Source organism: Hemicordylus capensis, chromosome 5 (assembly GCF_027244095.1).
Source record: "Hemicordylus capensis ecotype Gifberg chromosome 5, rHemCap1.1.pri, whole genome shotgun sequence".
Classification (NCBI taxonomy): Eukaryota; Metazoa; Chordata; class Lepidosauria; order Squamata; family Cordylidae; genus Hemicordylus; species Hemicordylus capensis.
Window position 1 is genome coordinate 209,545,457 of NC_069661.1, and position 17,682 is coordinate 209,563,138.

The window sequence follows — 17,682 nt, forward strand, 5'->3', positions numbered from 1 at the left end:
TCTCCAGGCTGGCTGTTGGCCATGAAGCAGCAGCCAGACTTCATGGCTGGTGCTCATGAAGCCTGCTCCCCATCTTCTCTCATCGCCCTCCTGGCTCCTTCTAAGACCCTCTTCACTTCCTGCCACCAGTCCCTCTAGGTCCTGGCCACCTTGTGCTGAGTGGCTGATCCCCAGAGGTTACTGCCTGTCAGTCAAGACAGGGTCCATTTCCTGTTCACTCTTTACAGGAAAGGAAAGGCTGTTACTGCCTGATCATTACAGAATCCCATCCCGCAAACTCGTGGGATGGCCTTAGGCAGGCCATTCTCTTTCAGTCTCGGTCATTCAGTTAATAATGACGTTCACATACTTTACAAGCAGTGTTCCCTATAACAGGGAATCTCAAGTGTTGTTGACTTAAACTCCCAGCATCCTCAGCTGCAATTGCAATGTGGCAGGGAATGCTGGGAATTGTAGTCAACAACATATGAGAACACAGCTTACAAGGAAGTTATAAGGATTGTATCAATGTAATACATTTGAAGCTTTACAGATGCTCAGTATTATTATTATTGGTGGATAAAACACGAGAATTATACTAGAATTGGGGGACATAGACATGGGAAAACAAAGTGCTGATTTATAACCTTATCAAAATGCAGAAGCTAACTTTTAAAAAGTTAGAGGAAATCCTTACAGTAGTATACAGTAGATGCATGTATAAAATTTTCAGAACTTCCCAGGGTATTTAAAATTTAGTTTCTGTTAACAGACTAGAGCAAGGGTTGTGAATCTTTTTAAACAAGTGTTTCCCTTCTGTCACATACTTTCAGTTCAGGTACCCCATTGAGATTTTGTGTGTGTGTCTGTCTCTGCACGCACAAATTTAAATGTTACAGTAATGAGAGAGGCTACTCCAATCGTTGACTGACTTCCAGACTAAGTTACTCAAGAGTCATTTGTCCTATTTCAGTGGAAGTACGCATTGCTAATTTTCTGAAGCCTGCCAGTCAGATTGAAAGGAGGGGCACACTGACCTTCTGCATGTAACCAGCCAATCAGGAGCAGAGGGGAAAGGGTCTTCACCCTCTTCCCTCCCCTTTGCTGAGGATGAGTTGGCTTCAAGCCTACACTCTTCAGATGGGAACAAATAATGTGTAGGCTTCAAGCCTACAGTCTTCAGATGGGAACAAATAATGTGACTGCAGCGTGGGAAGGCAGGATGGCTCAGAGTACCCCCGGGAATCCTTCAATTACCCCTAGAGGTACTAGTACTCCCTTTGTTCTAGTACACCAGAGTATGTTCACTCTGAACATATGTACGCATGCACTGCCTTGATACTTCCACTCAGAAGTATGGAGGAGAGCTGGTCTTGTGGTAGCAAGCCTGACTTGTCCCCTTAGCTAAGCAGGGTCCACACTGGTTGCATAAGAATGGGAGACTAGAAGTGTGAGCATGGTAAGATATTCCCCTCAGGGGATAGAGCCACTCTGGGAAGAGCAGAAGGTTTCAAGTTCCTTCCCTGGCATCTCCAAGATAGGGCTGAGAGAGACTCTTGCCTGCAACCTCGGAGAAGCTTCTGCCAGTCTGTGTAGACAATACTGAACTAGATGGACCTGTGGTCTGATTCAGTATATGGCAGCTTCCTATGTTCCTATGAAGGCGGATTTGGCCGATCTTCCTGACATATGACATTTTCCTATGTTCCAGAACTAAACTCATTCTGCACTCAGAGGAAAAAGATTAGAGGAAACACTGCTGACACGGTTCTTTGTTTTTGTTCTGGAATGCTCTAGACCTGTTTGTTTATTTATTTAATATATCTGTATACCGCCCAAAACACAAGTCTCTGGGCGGTTTACAGACAACCTGACTAAATTACTCAGTGGAAGTCCCATTGAAATTAAGTATTCCTTTAGAGTTACGTTAGACTTTATTTCAGTCATAGATCAGAATATTCCTTTAGAGTAACTTCTGGGTAGTACTGTTGAGTAACTTCGTCTGGATGTCAGTCATCGATTGCACTATAACGCTGTAATTGTGTTGATTTGTTCCAGTGCTCAAGTGACCATATTGTAATAGGAAGATCAAGTTGATGTATCTCTATCATTGGCAAATGATTCTCATTCCAAGTGTAAATATGGTCAAACGGACCAAAGGGTTCCGTTTGACCTCTTTGGTCAAGGGCCGGGCTTTGGCCAGGATTGACCGATCCCGGCCCCATCCTCCATTTTCCATTCTCTCTTCAGTTGGGGTCGGGCAACCACAGGAGAAGCGGCTTTCCCCTCCCTCCCTCCCCGGTGCAGAGCGGGTCTAGCGACTGGCCGCCTGACGGGGCCGAGTAGGAATTTTTTGCTCCCAACGCATTGGCCACTGTTGGGGGTTTTTTCGCCTACTCCGTTCTGTGTCCTGGGTGCGTATTTAGAGTTAGGTCAACCACAATGGCAGGAACAGTGCGGGCGGGGTGGCAATTTGAGGGTTAGAACATCGGTGAGCACCCTTGGATATGTAAAAGGGGTGTTTGGTTAATCGCTCCTTTGTAGCCTGTGCGGCACGGGGAGAATGATTGCCATGAACCCTGCTTCAGGACTTCTCTAACCTTTGGGCTGTGCGGTCCGGGGTGGACGAATGCCTAGAAGTATCCAGACCCTCTCTTACAGAAGGGGGGGTTGGCTTTGAAGGAATTGGGTGGGATGTACCTGCCCATTCCCGAGCCAGGGTGTCTCCCCCCCAGTAGGGTGCTGGGTAGGATTTCAGAGTTCTGACCTGCTTCTATTGGCCCGCACTGTTCTTTAAGGGTGATTAATCACCTGGTGTTCCAGTCTGCCATGCTGTGTGTAATAGTTAACAAAGTTGTGGCCCTTTTCCTCTATACTGAGTCTATGTTTTCTTGAGCTGGGGTCTGGGGATAATGTTTTATTTTTGTTTAAAATGTTTTAAATTGTTAGCTGTTTTATTGTTTTAATTTGTTTTAGCTTTTTACTGTTTTATAAGTTGTTTTAATTGTGAACCGCCCTGAGCCATTTCGGAAGGGCGGTATATAAATCAAATAAATAATAAATAATAATAATAATAAATATTAAGACATGGCCAAGACAAAAGCGGCATGTCCAGTACTTTAGTAGAACTGCCCGAGAGATTCATGTCTGGGCAGAAGTATGAGAAATCTTTACACTAAATGTACATTATTTGTTAATTTGAATGTTGTACATTTCGAGGTGTTTTGACTGTGCTCTCATTCCAAATGGCAGTGGCTAACATCCAGACTAAGACTGCACTGACAAAAGAGCACGTTCCATCATGCAAGGGGTGGAAGGGAATTGGTGAAAATCGCCCCCTCCCTAGTGTGATGGAAAGAGCTCTTCCGCCAGCACCATGTTAGTCTTGATGTTGGCCAGTCTTTGCAGGCTGTAAGGTATTCAATAAGACTTGCTTGCATTTTGTGTAGCCTGTTTTAATCTGAAGCACTTCTCAAATAGGAATTGGTGAAGTGTGAATTAATAATTTGTTTTTGTTTCACTTCCCTCAGGAAGCTTGTTTGTTACCTGTCAAGCTGTGAGCACACTGCTTACTTTAGCAGAATCTCTGGAAATTCTAGATCTGTTGCCAGTGGAGCACGTAAAGAATTTGGTGATGTATGTAACAAGAAATTGATTTTTTCCTTTTATGTGGAACATGAAGTCCAGCTGCTTATTTTGTGATGGATTACATAGAGCTGAGTTTGCAGGTGGAAGGGAACTTGTGTTGTGTTCCTACAATATGTTAAGATGATTAATCCCAGGGTATGGTCTGTGACTTAATCACAGAACACATGCTTTGCACGTGGAAGATCTCGGGTTCAATCTGGCATTTCCAGATTGGGCTGGGAAGGATCTCTGTCTGAAACCTCTGAAGCTGCTAGTCTGTGTAGATGAAACAGTGCTCTTATATTAGATTTCATCTTGACCAATATTAACATTTATTTCCCACCAGAACATTTCCTTCAGAACCGTCTGCCTTGCTGTTGGCTGACCTCTACTTTACAAGATTAACATTGTGTGGTTACCATGAACACTTATCCAATGAGAGTCTGATGGAATTGTTTTCTAAATTGCAAGCAAATATTTCAACCAGTATATACAAGGTAATTTTATATACTAACCCTTTCTCAATGAATGCACTGTATCTCCTATTTCACAAATACTTACTGTTGAGAGTTAGGATTCTTTTATAAAGAAATTGGTGGTGTCAATAAGACTGTTCTTTTTCAGCTGGAGTATTATTATTATTATTTTACATTTTATATCCCACTCTTCCTCCAAGGAGCCCAGAACGGTGTACTACATGCTGCTGCTGTTGCTGCTTGTTCTTGTTCTGCTGCTTGTTCTTCTTCTTGTTCTTCTTCTTGTTCTTGTTCACACAATCAGACAGGTGTTATTGACTGGTTTGTTTTATTCAGACATCGAGTCCTTCCCAAGGACCTGGGATGCCAGAATTTTATTGTCAATGTTGTTGCTGTTATAGGTATCGTAGCAGAATATAGGCTGTTCCCAGTAAAGTTGCTTTTTGTAATTGGCTGATGGTGATTTCTGTGGCCCCTATGGTGTTGAGGTGCTCTTCAGGGTCTTTTGGAACTGCACCCAGGGCGCCAATTACCACTGGGATTATTTTGGTCTTTTTCTGCCACAGCCTTTCAATTTCAATTTGTAGATCTTTATATTTTGTGATTTTTTTCTATTTCTTTTTCTTCTGTTCTGCTATCCCCTGGTATTGCTATGTCGATGATGATGATGATGATTTTATTCGATTTCTATACCGCCCTTCTCAAAAATGGCCCAGGGCGGTTTACACAGAGAAATAATAAATAAATAAGATGGATCCCTGTCCCCAGAGATAGACACCAGCAACCGTCACTGGAGGTACTGTGCTGGGGGTGGATAGGGCCAGTTACTCTTCCCCTGCAGAATAAAGAGAATCACCATGTTAAAACGTGCCTCTTTGCCAAGTTAGCAGGGGTCCTACAGGTGTCTTAACCTTTACTTAGGTTTCTCCTCACAACAACCCTGTGAACTAGGTTAGGCTGAGAGAAGTGACTGGCCCAGAGTCACCCAGCTAGTTTCATGGCAGAATGGGGATTTGAACTCAGGTCTCCCTGGTCCTAGTCCAGCACTCTAGCCACTACACCACGCTGGCTTATGGTATGGTAGGTGATGTGAGAGAAATTAATGACATGCATTATAATTGCATCTCTTTTAGTTTAGTTTTAGGTCTGGTTTGCTTTTTTTAAAACTATAAATTACTTTTTGACCGAAGTGCTCAGAGTGCTGTTCATGATGTCATATTATAGAAGGAATATGATTGTGCTTCGTTACTTCAAGTGAGGACCCCCAAAAAGCTGTAAACTTCTTTGAATGTAAATTTGCCTGAAGTTTTTCACATGCTATCGCTCATAAAATCTGCACCATCAATTGAACTGTTGTAATAAAACCCTGTTTTCTCTTTGTTAGGTACGACTGTTGACAATAAGGATTTTAAATCATTTTGATGCCCTGCTTCTCACAGGGACAGAGGTAGTGTTTCAGGTTGCAATTTAATACTTGGTGTGGCATATTTTATACAACGACTTTGCATATATTAATGTAAAATAATACTTTTTCAGGTGGTGCTTGGAAAGCTAAGATTACAGTAGTGATTAAAATACTGTATAGTTCAAGATTATATAACACATTTTGAGGAAATTGGCAAAGACTTCTTTTCGGTTAATTTTGAGGTATAGAACTAGCAGTTTTTGAGAGGTTGGTTTTGTAAAAACTTACAAGAAAGATATAGTTTTGATTCAGACATTTATTCCTTTATTAGGAAGCCATGAGTGGCTAGGAATAGTTGAAATAGAAAGTCATGGTGGCATTTTTCTTCCCTAATTGGAAACATTAATACCCTTATTGGGGTAAGTGTCAGTGGGACAAGGGGTAGGTAAGCAAGGCACCTGCCTAGGGCACAGCATGCGTAAGGACACAACGAAGGGCAGTTTTAACCGTGAAGTGCTATTAACAAGAAGTTCTGCTAAGAACTAATCTGCTTACTTGCCTTTCACTATAATCTTAATTAATGATTACCCACTTCCGCCTCAGACATTCATGCAATTGCCGCCCTGAACTGGGGTGGGTGAGATCATCACAAACTATGCCATTGAGGTGTCCTTGTGTGTCCCTTTGTGTTTTAATACAATTGTACTAAACTTCATCCAAATCAGTCCATGCATTGCAAAGTTGATAGGGACACACACACACACACACACAGAGCGCTGTGTGATCTCATAAGCTTACTTTCCTTAAGGGAAGCAGGCTAAAAATTATTTTTATTAAGTATATCAGAAAATTCCTCCCTCAGCTGAATAAATTTTGTGATGCTTCAAGTCGCAGATGCTAAAATGAAGGCCCAAAGCCTTTCAGTGGACAATTGATATTTGGTGGTTTTGTGGGGTAGGGAAGGAAAGAAGAGTTAATGGAACCTTCACAAAAGGCAAACAGATATAACTACAATGCGAAACAAGAATCCTACCCTCCTTTTAACAGTAATTCACTAATACTGCAGCCAGAATTGTATGCATGATCTGATCACTTCTCAAGAAAACCATAAATATGTTGTTTATGGCAGGACCCTGTTAAATATAGGGATGGTTCATATGGCTGCCTGAAAGTAAGCTAGATGGGAGCCAGAGGTTCCCAGGGAGCACACACTCCTGGTAGGCATATCATTTGAACCCGCCAATCTCCAGCTCGTATGTCGGTTCCTGACTTCTCCCTGATATTCTCTGCCTAACTGCAAACGTTGGTGATGAGTTGGGCAGAGAATTTGTGTGTATGGAAGTCAGATACCAGTTTTGAGAGGTAAAATTGTGTTCCTCATTCTCATTGGGCATGTAATTTTCAAATGTTGCCTAGGGCACAATGCCTCGTCTGGCTCTGCTGTCAGGGATTTTGCTCACTTCAGTGTGTGTGTGTGTGCGTGTGTGTGTGTATAGTGGATCCCCAGCTTTTAAGAGTCTTGTTTCTTCTCTCATTTGCTAAGGGTGTGGGCAGAGGGGAGCTGCCGTCCTTGTTTGCCATATTACTTCAAGCTGAACTTGTACCAGCAAGTGTTAATGATTATCGTGAGAAGCTGCTCCACTTAAGGAAGCTGAGACATGACACAGTGCAGTCCTTGACCCCTGAGGGACCTTTGCGTGAGGTAAGCTGTCATTGTTAGACAGGTAATAGCTCTCACCATCATAGCTGTCACCCAAGACTCAAGTTTCCGTTTTTATTTCACTGTACTAGGCACAACAGGATGTGGGTGTTATGGTAGCTGGTTGCAAGAAACAAAAGAGCCATGATGGCTGAGCTCCAATGGCTGAGATCCAGGAGCTTCATGGCATGCATGCCACCAAGGCATCCCCATTCTTCTTCTCGATTCAAAAGAATGGGAATTCCTTGGGTTGTCAGAAAAATGAAAGAGATATGAAGGGAAAATTAAGGAAGATTGTGTTTCTGTTTCCAAAATAGCTTTTAAATCTGAGAATGTATTGTTTTTCTTTAAGGAAAAAAAGGTTTCCTATTATTTCCATTTTCCTGTCCACTAGTAAAAGATTAACTCCTTGTTCTTATCAGTCCTAAGCATTGTTTTTTACTCTGTTGGCATGAGGGGTGGGATGTTTGGAAAGTGTGGGTCTGTATGTTGCATGGAGGACTGCTGACGATGTGTGCTCTATGACTGGAGACATGTTGAGGGCCAGGTCAGATTTTCCATTCATTGTAAACATGTACTCAAGTACAGCACTTTGCTGTCCAAATGAGCTGTATAAATGAGCTCCCTTCCCCAAATGACATCATCTATTGAAAATCAAACCTAGATCTCCACAGAGTTTGCTTTCTTGAGCCCTATTCATACATCATGTTCAACACACACATAATCTGTATACAGTATACATATGTACAGATCTGTACATACATCCAGTTATTCACACACATGCAATACAGTAGTACACTTTCTGTCTGTCCCCTGAATTTGAGGGGGCCACTACCCAGGTTTACTTCTAAAATGAACAGATGTATAGTAATTCATACAAAAACATGCACATGTATACCTGAATACACCTACAGCATAATATCTGAATAGGGCTTTGGTCACACTAGAATGTGATGCAACTTTAGGAACTAATTTTAATATACTTAGATTTTTCTTGTTGCTGGGTTAGAATGATGTTGTTTGAAGAACCTACCTTAATGTATTTGTGTGTGTTGAAAGAGATTGGGCTTACAGCATATATAAGGAGAATGAAAGGTAGAGCATTTGGGGTTAGAAAATCAATGGCTAATAAATTGGAAAAATATACGTACACATCTCCGAATGCTTTGACAAAAAGCAGTTTGGGAACTCTTGGCTGTAACTTTGTAAATACTAGAACTAAAGAAAATCTGAAAATTAATTAAATGATAAATGAAGGGAAATGTTTTGCTAGGAGCAGGCACCATTATCTTCTTTACACATATTTAATGATGGCATGGATCTTTGAACAAACACACTTGCATGTTACTCTAGGTACCCCTTCGGTACTTACTGGGGATGTTTTATATCAACTTCAGCCCATTGTGGGATCCTGTGATTGAACTCATAACGTAAGTAAATTTTTCTAGACAGATGTTATATTTATGTTATGTTTACCATCTTCCCTAGCTCCTCAAAGATTCATAAGTGGGCAGCATTTCTTTTTCTAATTTATGGCAGGTCTGTAGTAATTTGCATTTTACAGTTTCAAAACTGAAACGGAGAGAACCTCTCTCTTCCTGCCCTCCCCCCCTCCTTTTCTCCCTGCCCTCCCCCCACCCTTTTCTCCCTGCCCTGGCTTTAACTGGAACTGCGCAGGCTGGTCATCTGCCCTGCCACCACTGATCAGATGGATCTGAACAGGCATGAATGGGGCTTGCTTTTGGAACTTCAAGTTAGGATCCCTCAAATGAAGGGGGCTGTGAAATGAAATTGTTTTTATTATACACTTGTAGAATTCAGTTCCAGGATTTTTACATAATGAATCCAGTACTGGACCACTCTCTGGAGTACTTACTGCAGTCACTGCTATTTATTTCTCAGAAGTTAACTGGAGGTTCAAATCCAAACTTGCTACCTAGATTTGTGGAATTTATTTTAGCTAATCTGGATTGCATTGGATGGTCTGTATTGGAGAGATCTGCCCACCAGCTGCATAGCCATGGATATTCAATACATGCATTTACCACTGTTATCTCTATGCTAGGAAACAGGCTGGCTTAAAAAAAAAAGTAATACCTAAACAAATTCTTAGTTGTGTACGCACAACAAATGGAACTGAGATATAGGTAGCTAATATGGCTTGTTACTTAATTTTCAGAAACACTGTGTTTTCTTTTAACTAGTTCTCATGCAAATGAAATGGAGAACAAACAGTTCTGGAAAGTCTACTATGAACATTTGGAAAAGGCCGTATACTATGCTGGTAAGACATTCCTAGCAGAGATTTAATAAAAATGCATAATATAAGTCTAAAAGTTTCTAAGTACAGTTCTGGAGTTTTCCCTCTACCTCCTTCCCCACTTCTCGTCCCCATGTTAGAATGGGAGGGGTCAGAGTCTCTAAATTATTTCTTCCCGTCTTGGTTTTCCCTTATTTTACCAAATGCAACAACAACAAAATAGCAAAAAGCAAGATTCCTTGAGCTGGTTTGGAATAATTTCATTGTGCATAGAGGTTATCTTGCTTAAATCTCTCTTCTCAGATGTCTTTTCTTCTAACTTGCTCATGACCTAGCCCCCAATGCATTAGCAATGTTTTGCTAAAGTGTTGTCCTGACTTTTCAGACATATTTTATTAGTACTTATTGAAGTCAGAACAGTGAGTAGAATTTCTGGTATTCCTTAATTGTTACCTACCATTATACTGATAAATTAATAGGTGCTTGTAAATGAATTTTTAAAGATATTTTCTTGTGACATAAAAGCCATGAGTTCTACTTTTGTACAGAGCAAGAGCTTCATAATGAGCTGGAAGAAGAGCAAGAAGGCATTATAGAAACTGAGAGAGAGAAGGTTCATGAAGGAGACATTGGAACCCTGTATCTGGAGCAACTCAAATGTCAGACATTCTGCAGTGAGAGAATGGATCATGCAAACTTTAGGCTTCTGCTTTGGAAGGCAATGTCAAAATTTCCGGACAGAGTGGAGCCCCGATCAAGAGAACTTTCCCCACTTCTTCTAAAATTTATTAAGTAAGTGAGATTAGATGTAAGATTTCACATGATTTTGTGAGATCAAATTTTATGAATTGAATGGGCAGTGGCTTAGAAGACTGTTCCAGGTATAGGGAGCAGCATGACCAAAGAGATAAGTCCTGTCCTCTTCAGTCATTTTAAAAACAGGATGACATACACATATATATGTCATCCCAAGCACACATGCCATCCTGACCAGAAGTCCCCCCCCCCGACCCCCACCATCATGTCACTTACCCTGCCTTCAGCGTTCATGTCAGGGGCGTAACTACTATTAGGCAAGGGGAGGCGGCTGCCTGGGGGCCCCCACGCCTTAGGGGCCCCCCAGAGGCAAGTCACATATGAAGTGTGTGTGTATCAGCGCAGGGCCCATTTTAAAATTTTGTCTCTGGGCCCACTCCAGCCTTGTTACGCCCCTGGTTCATGTGAAGAGGCAAACACCCTAAGCGTGATGATGAGCGCTTCTGTGATTGGCAGCCTGAGGTGTCCCAGACTTCCGATCACGAAAGTGCCCGCCATCACATGTACAGAGTTCGTCTCTTCAGATGAATGTAACTTTGAGCAGCACAGGCAGCAGAGAGCAAGTGATGTGTTGTGGGGCAAAACTTCCAGACCCACTTTGGATGGTGTACGTGAGTATGCTGTCCTGGTTTTTAAAACCTCTGAAGAGCACTATATAGGAAGAATTTGGAGTAGAAAACATAACAAAGGGATCTAATCACATATGACTTGATTAAGAGGAATAGTGGGGCGGGGCGGTGAATAAAGAAAAATGCTCTGTTTGAACTACAGAAAGAGAGGTGGAGGGCATCAGTATATAAACCAGAGGCTTGAGATTGGTGCACAGAGTAGCAGGTTGCTCATGGCATGATTAAAAAAGAGAGAGAGGTACCTGAAAGAGAGTTTCATGTTCTCCGAGGGGAAAGGCAACCAGAAGATGCTGCAGTTATTTTAGTCGACCTTTGTCTTCTCTTTTAAAAACAGCAATGAATATTACCCTGCAGATTCACTAGTAGCTCCAACACAAAATCTTAGAAAGAAAAACAATGGTGGTGATTCTAAAAAAGAAAATATCACTGGGGAAATAAATCAGTCTGTCATGGAAGATAATGAGGAGGGTGATGATGATGAGGGAGAGAAACAGACTCCTGAAGAGCTAATGACCGGAGAGATGCCGAAAAAGAAGACTAGAAGAGCTGCAGCAAAGTAAGTGTTGCTTAATTGCAGGGAAGGAAAACAATATTCACAAATATTACAGAAGGTCCCTTTTGAATTTTCTTTTGGCTCCTTGTTCTTCCATCATGCTCTAGATCAGACCTGCTCAACTTAACCCCTCCCCCATCTTTGAACTACAACTCCCATAATCCCCAACCACAGTGGCCAATAGTCGGGGATTATGGGAATTGTAGGCCAACATCTGCAGGAGGGTCAAAGTTGAGCAGCCCTGTTTTAGATGTTTCTTTAAATGCCAGTGGCTGATATCCTGATTAACACAGCATGAACGTGCCAAGGATATGTATCTGGGCTGTGGAGAGCTTTCCTAACTGTGCAGCATCAGATATGCAGCAGGGAGAGTCTAATTTTGCTAACTTATTCTGCCTCTGGAAGTGGCAGGCAAGTCATGCAACACCTAAAATATTCCTCTGAGGGTCTCTCAGCCCTCAGGAACATATTTTTGGGTGACACAGGACACTTCTGGAGGCAGAGGATTTTGAAAACAACGACCCCCCCACACACACTGTGCTCATGGGCGCTACAGTAGTGCGGAAGCTCTCTGTATCGTGGACATGTCTTTCTAGCACGCCTGTGCTGTGCTGGTCAAGATGTCAGCCATTGTTTTTCTCTGTTGTACTTCATGTCATTCAGAAGATAAAAAAGGATAACTCTAATTACACACTCTGGATCAAAGAGTAGGAGTTCCGCCAGTGCTGGAAAGGATAACAAATCATGGTTGGTTCTGAATTTACTGTAATTAGAATCCAGAGAGGCCTGTGTGTGAGCACAAAGGGTTTGTTTCCTGATTATGACAAAAACACTGGCCACAACATGTTCTTGGATTTTTTTTAACATACTCAGTTCAGTAACTCTAGGGTAAAAGACTTCCTGGCTTTCTCCTTAACCAGGAGTCCCTGTATATCTGTCAGGTTGATAGCCCTGCTGTTTAATTTAGAGAATAAACTCCAATTTATTAGTGAAAATATTCCAGATATGCTGGTTTGGCTTTATACCCGGGAGGATGCATTATGAGAGATGGCCACTCCTGTATTACTGAAGGATGCTCTCTTCTCTAGACAGTGTTCTGGGGGCTGTAAGTGCGGTTTGCCACAAAGTGACCCTCTTCATGACTAGTCAGGCTGTACAATAAAGTTGTTGTTGTCTAGCTGTTAAGGCGTCACAATTCTAGCGCATGTTTATGCAGGCATAGCCTTATACAACATAACAGTTACGCTGTTGCACACGGTGATATGTTATTTAGATACAGTAGAGATTATTTGTAAACTTGAGTCACGAAATTATGAGGAGCTAGGTCTGTTAGTTAATGGCCCATCTTCTGACAAACCTCGCTAGCTTTTGTCTATGGGATGACCAATTACAGCGTCTGCTCTAATCCTTCTGATTCTCCTCCTCCTCCTCCTTGCTCCCACATCAAAGGAAGAGGAACTATCAAATGATGCAAATTGGTCAACAAATCCAGTTTGTGTTGATCCTCAACAGCCTTTGTAGTTAGATGAAGCACTTCAGTAAACTTGCCTCTACTTTTATTTTCCCACTTCCAAACCTCACAGGGCTAGTTTGGATGGTGCTCCAATTAGCCCTCTCAGTCACATGAAGGAGGAATGTCTACATGCACATCCCATCCCTCCAGTGTGCCATCCCATTGTTGCCTATTCACCTGGGGGGTAGTTTGTCCAAACCACCTCCCATGTTGTTATATGGCAGTGGGATGGTGCACCCGGTGGGAAGGTGAGAATCGTGCTTCTCCCCCACATGAATGGGGAGGCATATCTTCTGAACCAGCCTGCAATCTTGTAAGAATGACTATTTTGGTTTCATCAGCTTTTGTGTTCTGTTTTGTTTTTCAGACAGCTCATTGCACACTTACAAGTATTTGCCAGATTTTCAAATCCACGCGCATTGTATTTGGAACCAAAGTTAAATGAAATATACACTCAGGTGAAATTTCTGGCACTCTTTTTTTATTTTGTTTAGTCTGTGTGTGCATGTGTGCTTATTGTCTTGTGATGACTGTGTCAATCTGAAAATGAGCTGTAAATGTGTATTCCTTTAGCATATCTGTATATACACTTTAATCCTGTTTCTGTGATCAAATGAAGTAGTTAGCCAATGCAGTGTTCAGGAAATAATGACTGCCTAAATTGCATGAATGCCTAGCTCAAAACTGACCTTTTAAAATCTTGGAAAAATGTGTTTTGTAAGCAGACTGATACACTTTTAAAACCAGAGTCAGTTTTGTAGGACAGTTAAAATGATGATGGATTAGTGATTACTTTATTACATTACTTATTAGTTATTGCTGATTGCTGCAGCAGTGTTCGCATGACAGTCTCACATCTGGTGAATGTATGTCGGAGGAGTGGATTGTAGCAGCAAGCCCCGCCCTTTGTGCATTCACTTGACTGTTTTTGTACAGACCTTACACAAGTGTGTAAGCTACCTTATGGCGCAGCGGGGAAGTAACTTGCCTAGGAAGCAAGAGGTTGCTGGTTTGAATCCCCTATGGGAAACACCTATACCAGGTAGCAGCGATATAGGAAGGTGCTGAAAGGCATCATCTCATATTGCATGCGGGGGAGGCAATGGTAAATCCCTCCTGTATTCTGCCAAGAAAATCACATGGCTCTGTGAGTCGACATCGACTCGACGGCACACTTTATCTTTTTACACAAGTGTGTAGGCTCTATATGGACAGTTGTGTGAACTCACAGATCAGAAGGCAGAACTTGCTTCTCCATCTTGTCTCCACTCCACGTATCCATTCTTATGTGTGAACAGTACTGTTACAATCTCTCTAGGGCAGAAGGTTGTTTGTATATTTATTTAAAATGTTTATATTCCATCTTTCTGTCTGACAACAGGCTTCCAAAGTGGCTTACAATACAATAATACTACCACACAGTAACCACAAGATTAAAAATAATTATAATAAAGCAGTGGTGACTGATGAAGGTACCGGGAAGATGATGATGTAAAATATTTATTCTGCCTCAGATGAGGATTGTATCCGAGCATTATGGGTTGTCATGACCTACTGCTCCGAGACAGGGCCAATCAAAAGTTTTCTCTCTCAGCAGAAGGGAGGGACAACTCCCTCAGCCTTCAGTCGCTCGCCCTGTCTCGCTCCAGCAGGTGCTTCTTCACTTTGCTCTGTTCAACTCTGCTTTCTTATCCGTTCTCCTTTGTTTTTTGTTCATTGAACCTTTTCCAAAAGAGAGAGAGAGAGAGAGAGAGTCAGGGTCTCGGGGAGACTATCGAGATAGCGCGGCTGCCTGTGGCCCGTCCGGTAACCGTTTGAGGGCCATGGAAGGCCAGGATATGTGCTGTGAGAGAGAGGCTTCTCCCTCCCTCTCCATGGCTCCCGCAACCTGCCACGCCAAGTGGGCCGCGACTAGTTCACCCGCGCCCATAGCTCGGGCCCCCAAGGCAAAGAAACTTTAAAAGCTCACAAAGGAACAGAAGGCTGCTCATGCTGCTAAGCACAGCGGTTCACAAGCGGCCCTGGAGTCATGGCCGCCAGCAACCGCCATAGCTGAGGAGGAGACGAGCGGGTTGGTTGGTTCCTTTCACGCTGCCGCTGCAAGAGGGGAGGTCGGCTAGCAGTGGCCTTGAGGAGAACGAGGCCGCTCAGGTAGGGGAAGATTGCGCCGTCCCATCCCCTGCCGAGCCGCTGGCAAAGCGCTCTCGCTTATCTGGGGCGGTGGCAGAAGCGGTGCCCGCCGCAGGGGTTGAGGAGGAGATCCCTCCAAGTTTTGCTTTCCTTTTGAGGAGGGTGGTGATGGAGGAGTTCGGGAAGCTTGTTCCCGCCCTAGCTCGTCAGATTCCCGCCACAGCCCCAGCAGTCGCCTTTTTGGGCACATGCGGGGAAGTCTCTCATTACTCTGCTCTGTCTCAGCCATCCATCCCCGCAGCCTCTCCAGCAGAGCTGGGGCCTCCCACCCTGTCCCCCTGTGCCCCTCTCCAATCCTCTGTTCATGGTCCCCCTGCAGGCCCCCGTGTTACAGCCCGGTGGGGGAGGGAAGCACCCTGAAAACAATGACTCTGTCTCGGGCAGAGAGGAGGGGGAGTTATCGGGATGAGGGGGATAGCTTGCCAGTGGCACAGGCCCCTTACAGGCTGTTCAGCCAGCCAGATTTTCCTGTGCTTTTGCACAAGGCCCGATAAGTCCCTGCGTCTGGAGGGGCTAGTTCCTGTGACTCAGGAGGCTACTGAAGGTGACCTGGCTGTGCTGCCATCCCTCAAGGCTCCAGAGGTCGCAGTGCCTTGCAGCTGTTCCTAGATATTATCCAAGGCGAGTAGGATCGCCCCTTGGAGAGCAAAGGTCCTCCTACTGGTGTTAGGCGCCTGTATACCACCACGATGGCAGTCATGGACAAGCTCCAGATCCCACCAGTGGATAAGGAGGTGGCATCCTTAGTCACGGGTGCGGTTCTCCCAAAGGATGGTGATGAGGTGCTGCGCAATATAGAGGACAAAAAATGTGATGCTGCCTTGCGTCGTTTTCTTGAGGCATTCGCGCTTTGCTTGCGAGCCTCTGTGGCCAACTCAATTTTTGCGCAGGCGTCAATTCTCTGGGTCAGGGAACTTCTCCCACTGGTCCCACCGGAACTGTTAGCCCTTCGGCAGGGCCTCAACAAATTGGGTAAGGCTTCTGCCTTTATGGCTGACAGCTCGCTGGATGCGGTACAATTGTCTGCCAGGGCCATAGCCTCTGACATTACCGTGAGGCGCCATTTATGGCTTAAGAACTGGAAGGTGGATCAAAAGTCAAGGTGTAATTTGGCCAATGCTTCCTTCAAAGGGGGTAAGTTGTTTGGTGAGGTGCTAGAGCCAGTTTTGATTGAGATAAAGGATAGAAAAAAGTGATGCCTTCCGCGACTCAACGTCAGGACCGCAGGTCTTTCTCCTCTGGCTCGCCTGCCTCCAGCAACTTTGCCTCCAGTGGATTCCATTCTAGTTTTCGTCCCCATCAGGGAAAACAAGACAAGTCCATCTGGTCAAAGCCACAGAGTTCCTTTCAAGATCGGACACATCCTAAGTTTCAACAGTCCAGCCAGTATTCCAAGCCAGGTTTCAAGCTCCCTGCCTCCCAATGACTCTCTTTTGGGGATGCAGGTGGGAAGCAGGCTGAGGGTTTTCGCACAGGTATGGTCAAAGACGTGTGCAGATGCTTGGATTCGTCAGACTGTTTCCCATGGGTACAGTCTGGAGTTTCTCTCACGTCCCCCAGACCGTTTTCTACTCTCCCCTTGGTCCCGCAAGCAGACCAAGCATGTCCTGATGTTGAAGGCCATCCAGCACCTGCTCAGCATCAGGGCAGTCGAACCGGTCCCCTCATGAGAGATGGGTATGGGGTTTATTCTATTCTCTTTTTAGTTCCAAAAAAGAACGGGGAATGGAGGGCCATCCTGGACCTAAAATTTGTCAATTGCTTCCTCAAGGGGAGACATTTTCGGATGGAGACTCTTCACTCCATCTTGATGGCCCTGCAATGGGGGGACTTCCTGTCTTCCGTGGATCTCAAGGAGGCGTACCGCCACGTCCCTATCCATCCTCTGGACAAGAGGTTCCTGCGCTTTGCCTACGCCGGGGCACATTACCAGTATTGCACGCTCCCCTCGGTCTCTCAACTGCGCTGCGGGTGTTTACCAAAATCATGGTGGCACTCATGACACACTTGAGAAACAAGGGGATTCATCTTTATCCTTATCTGGATGCCCTTTTGTTATGGTCTCCGTCCCTTCTGAAGGCACAGGAGGATGTCAGGGAGACCCTCACCGAGTTGGAGGCCCTTGGCTTCCTTGTGAACTTCGAAAAGAACTCCCTTGTTCCCCAGACCAAGATTCAGCACCTGGGTCTGTCATCGATTCAATGCAAGGGACCGTCTCTCTGACCCCCGAGAGGAGTCTGAAGCTGCTCTCCGCATGTTGGAGGCTACGGAGCCTTCCCCACTCGGATGTTCTCAGTCTAGCACAGCTACAAGGTCTGATGGTGTCAGTGACTGGGGTTGTGCCTTGGGCGCGCTTCCATTCTTGGCCCCTTCAGTGGCTCCTTCTACCTGCCCAGGACCACTCATTTCAGGATTCCTCTCACTCCTCAGGTTCGACGCTCTATGGATTGGTGGAAGTCCCAGGCCTTATGCAGGGGGGTAAGCTACCTCTCCGGTCGATCGCGTTGTGGTCACAACCGATGCCAGTCTTCTAGG

At 44.3% G+C, this 17,682-nt stretch overlaps 1 protein-coding gene across 2 annotated transcripts in view; it reads left to right on the plus strand.

Moving 5' to 3' along the window:
• Positions 1-17,682, plus strand: part of UTP20 (UTP20 small subunit processome component) — a 107,051-nt gene that overhangs the window by 23,482 nt on the left and 65,887 nt on the right. For both annotated transcript variants that reach the window (XM_053252114.1, XM_053252113.1), the window contains exons 15-23: positions 3,510-3,615; positions 3,953-4,103; positions 5,467-5,529; positions 7,031-7,189; positions 8,540-8,616; positions 9,391-9,470; positions 9,995-10,238; positions 11,226-11,447; positions 13,325-13,415. In XM_053252114.1, coding sequence (XP_053108089.1) covers positions 3,510-3,615; positions 3,953-4,103; positions 5,467-5,529; positions 7,031-7,189; positions 8,540-8,616; positions 9,391-9,470; positions 9,995-10,238; positions 11,226-11,447; positions 13,325-13,415 — 1,193 coding nt within the window. The remainder of the gene's footprint in view (positions 1-3,509; positions 3,616-3,952; positions 4,104-5,466; positions 5,530-7,030; positions 7,190-8,539; positions 8,617-9,390; positions 9,471-9,994; positions 10,239-11,225; positions 11,448-13,324; positions 13,416-17,682) is intronic.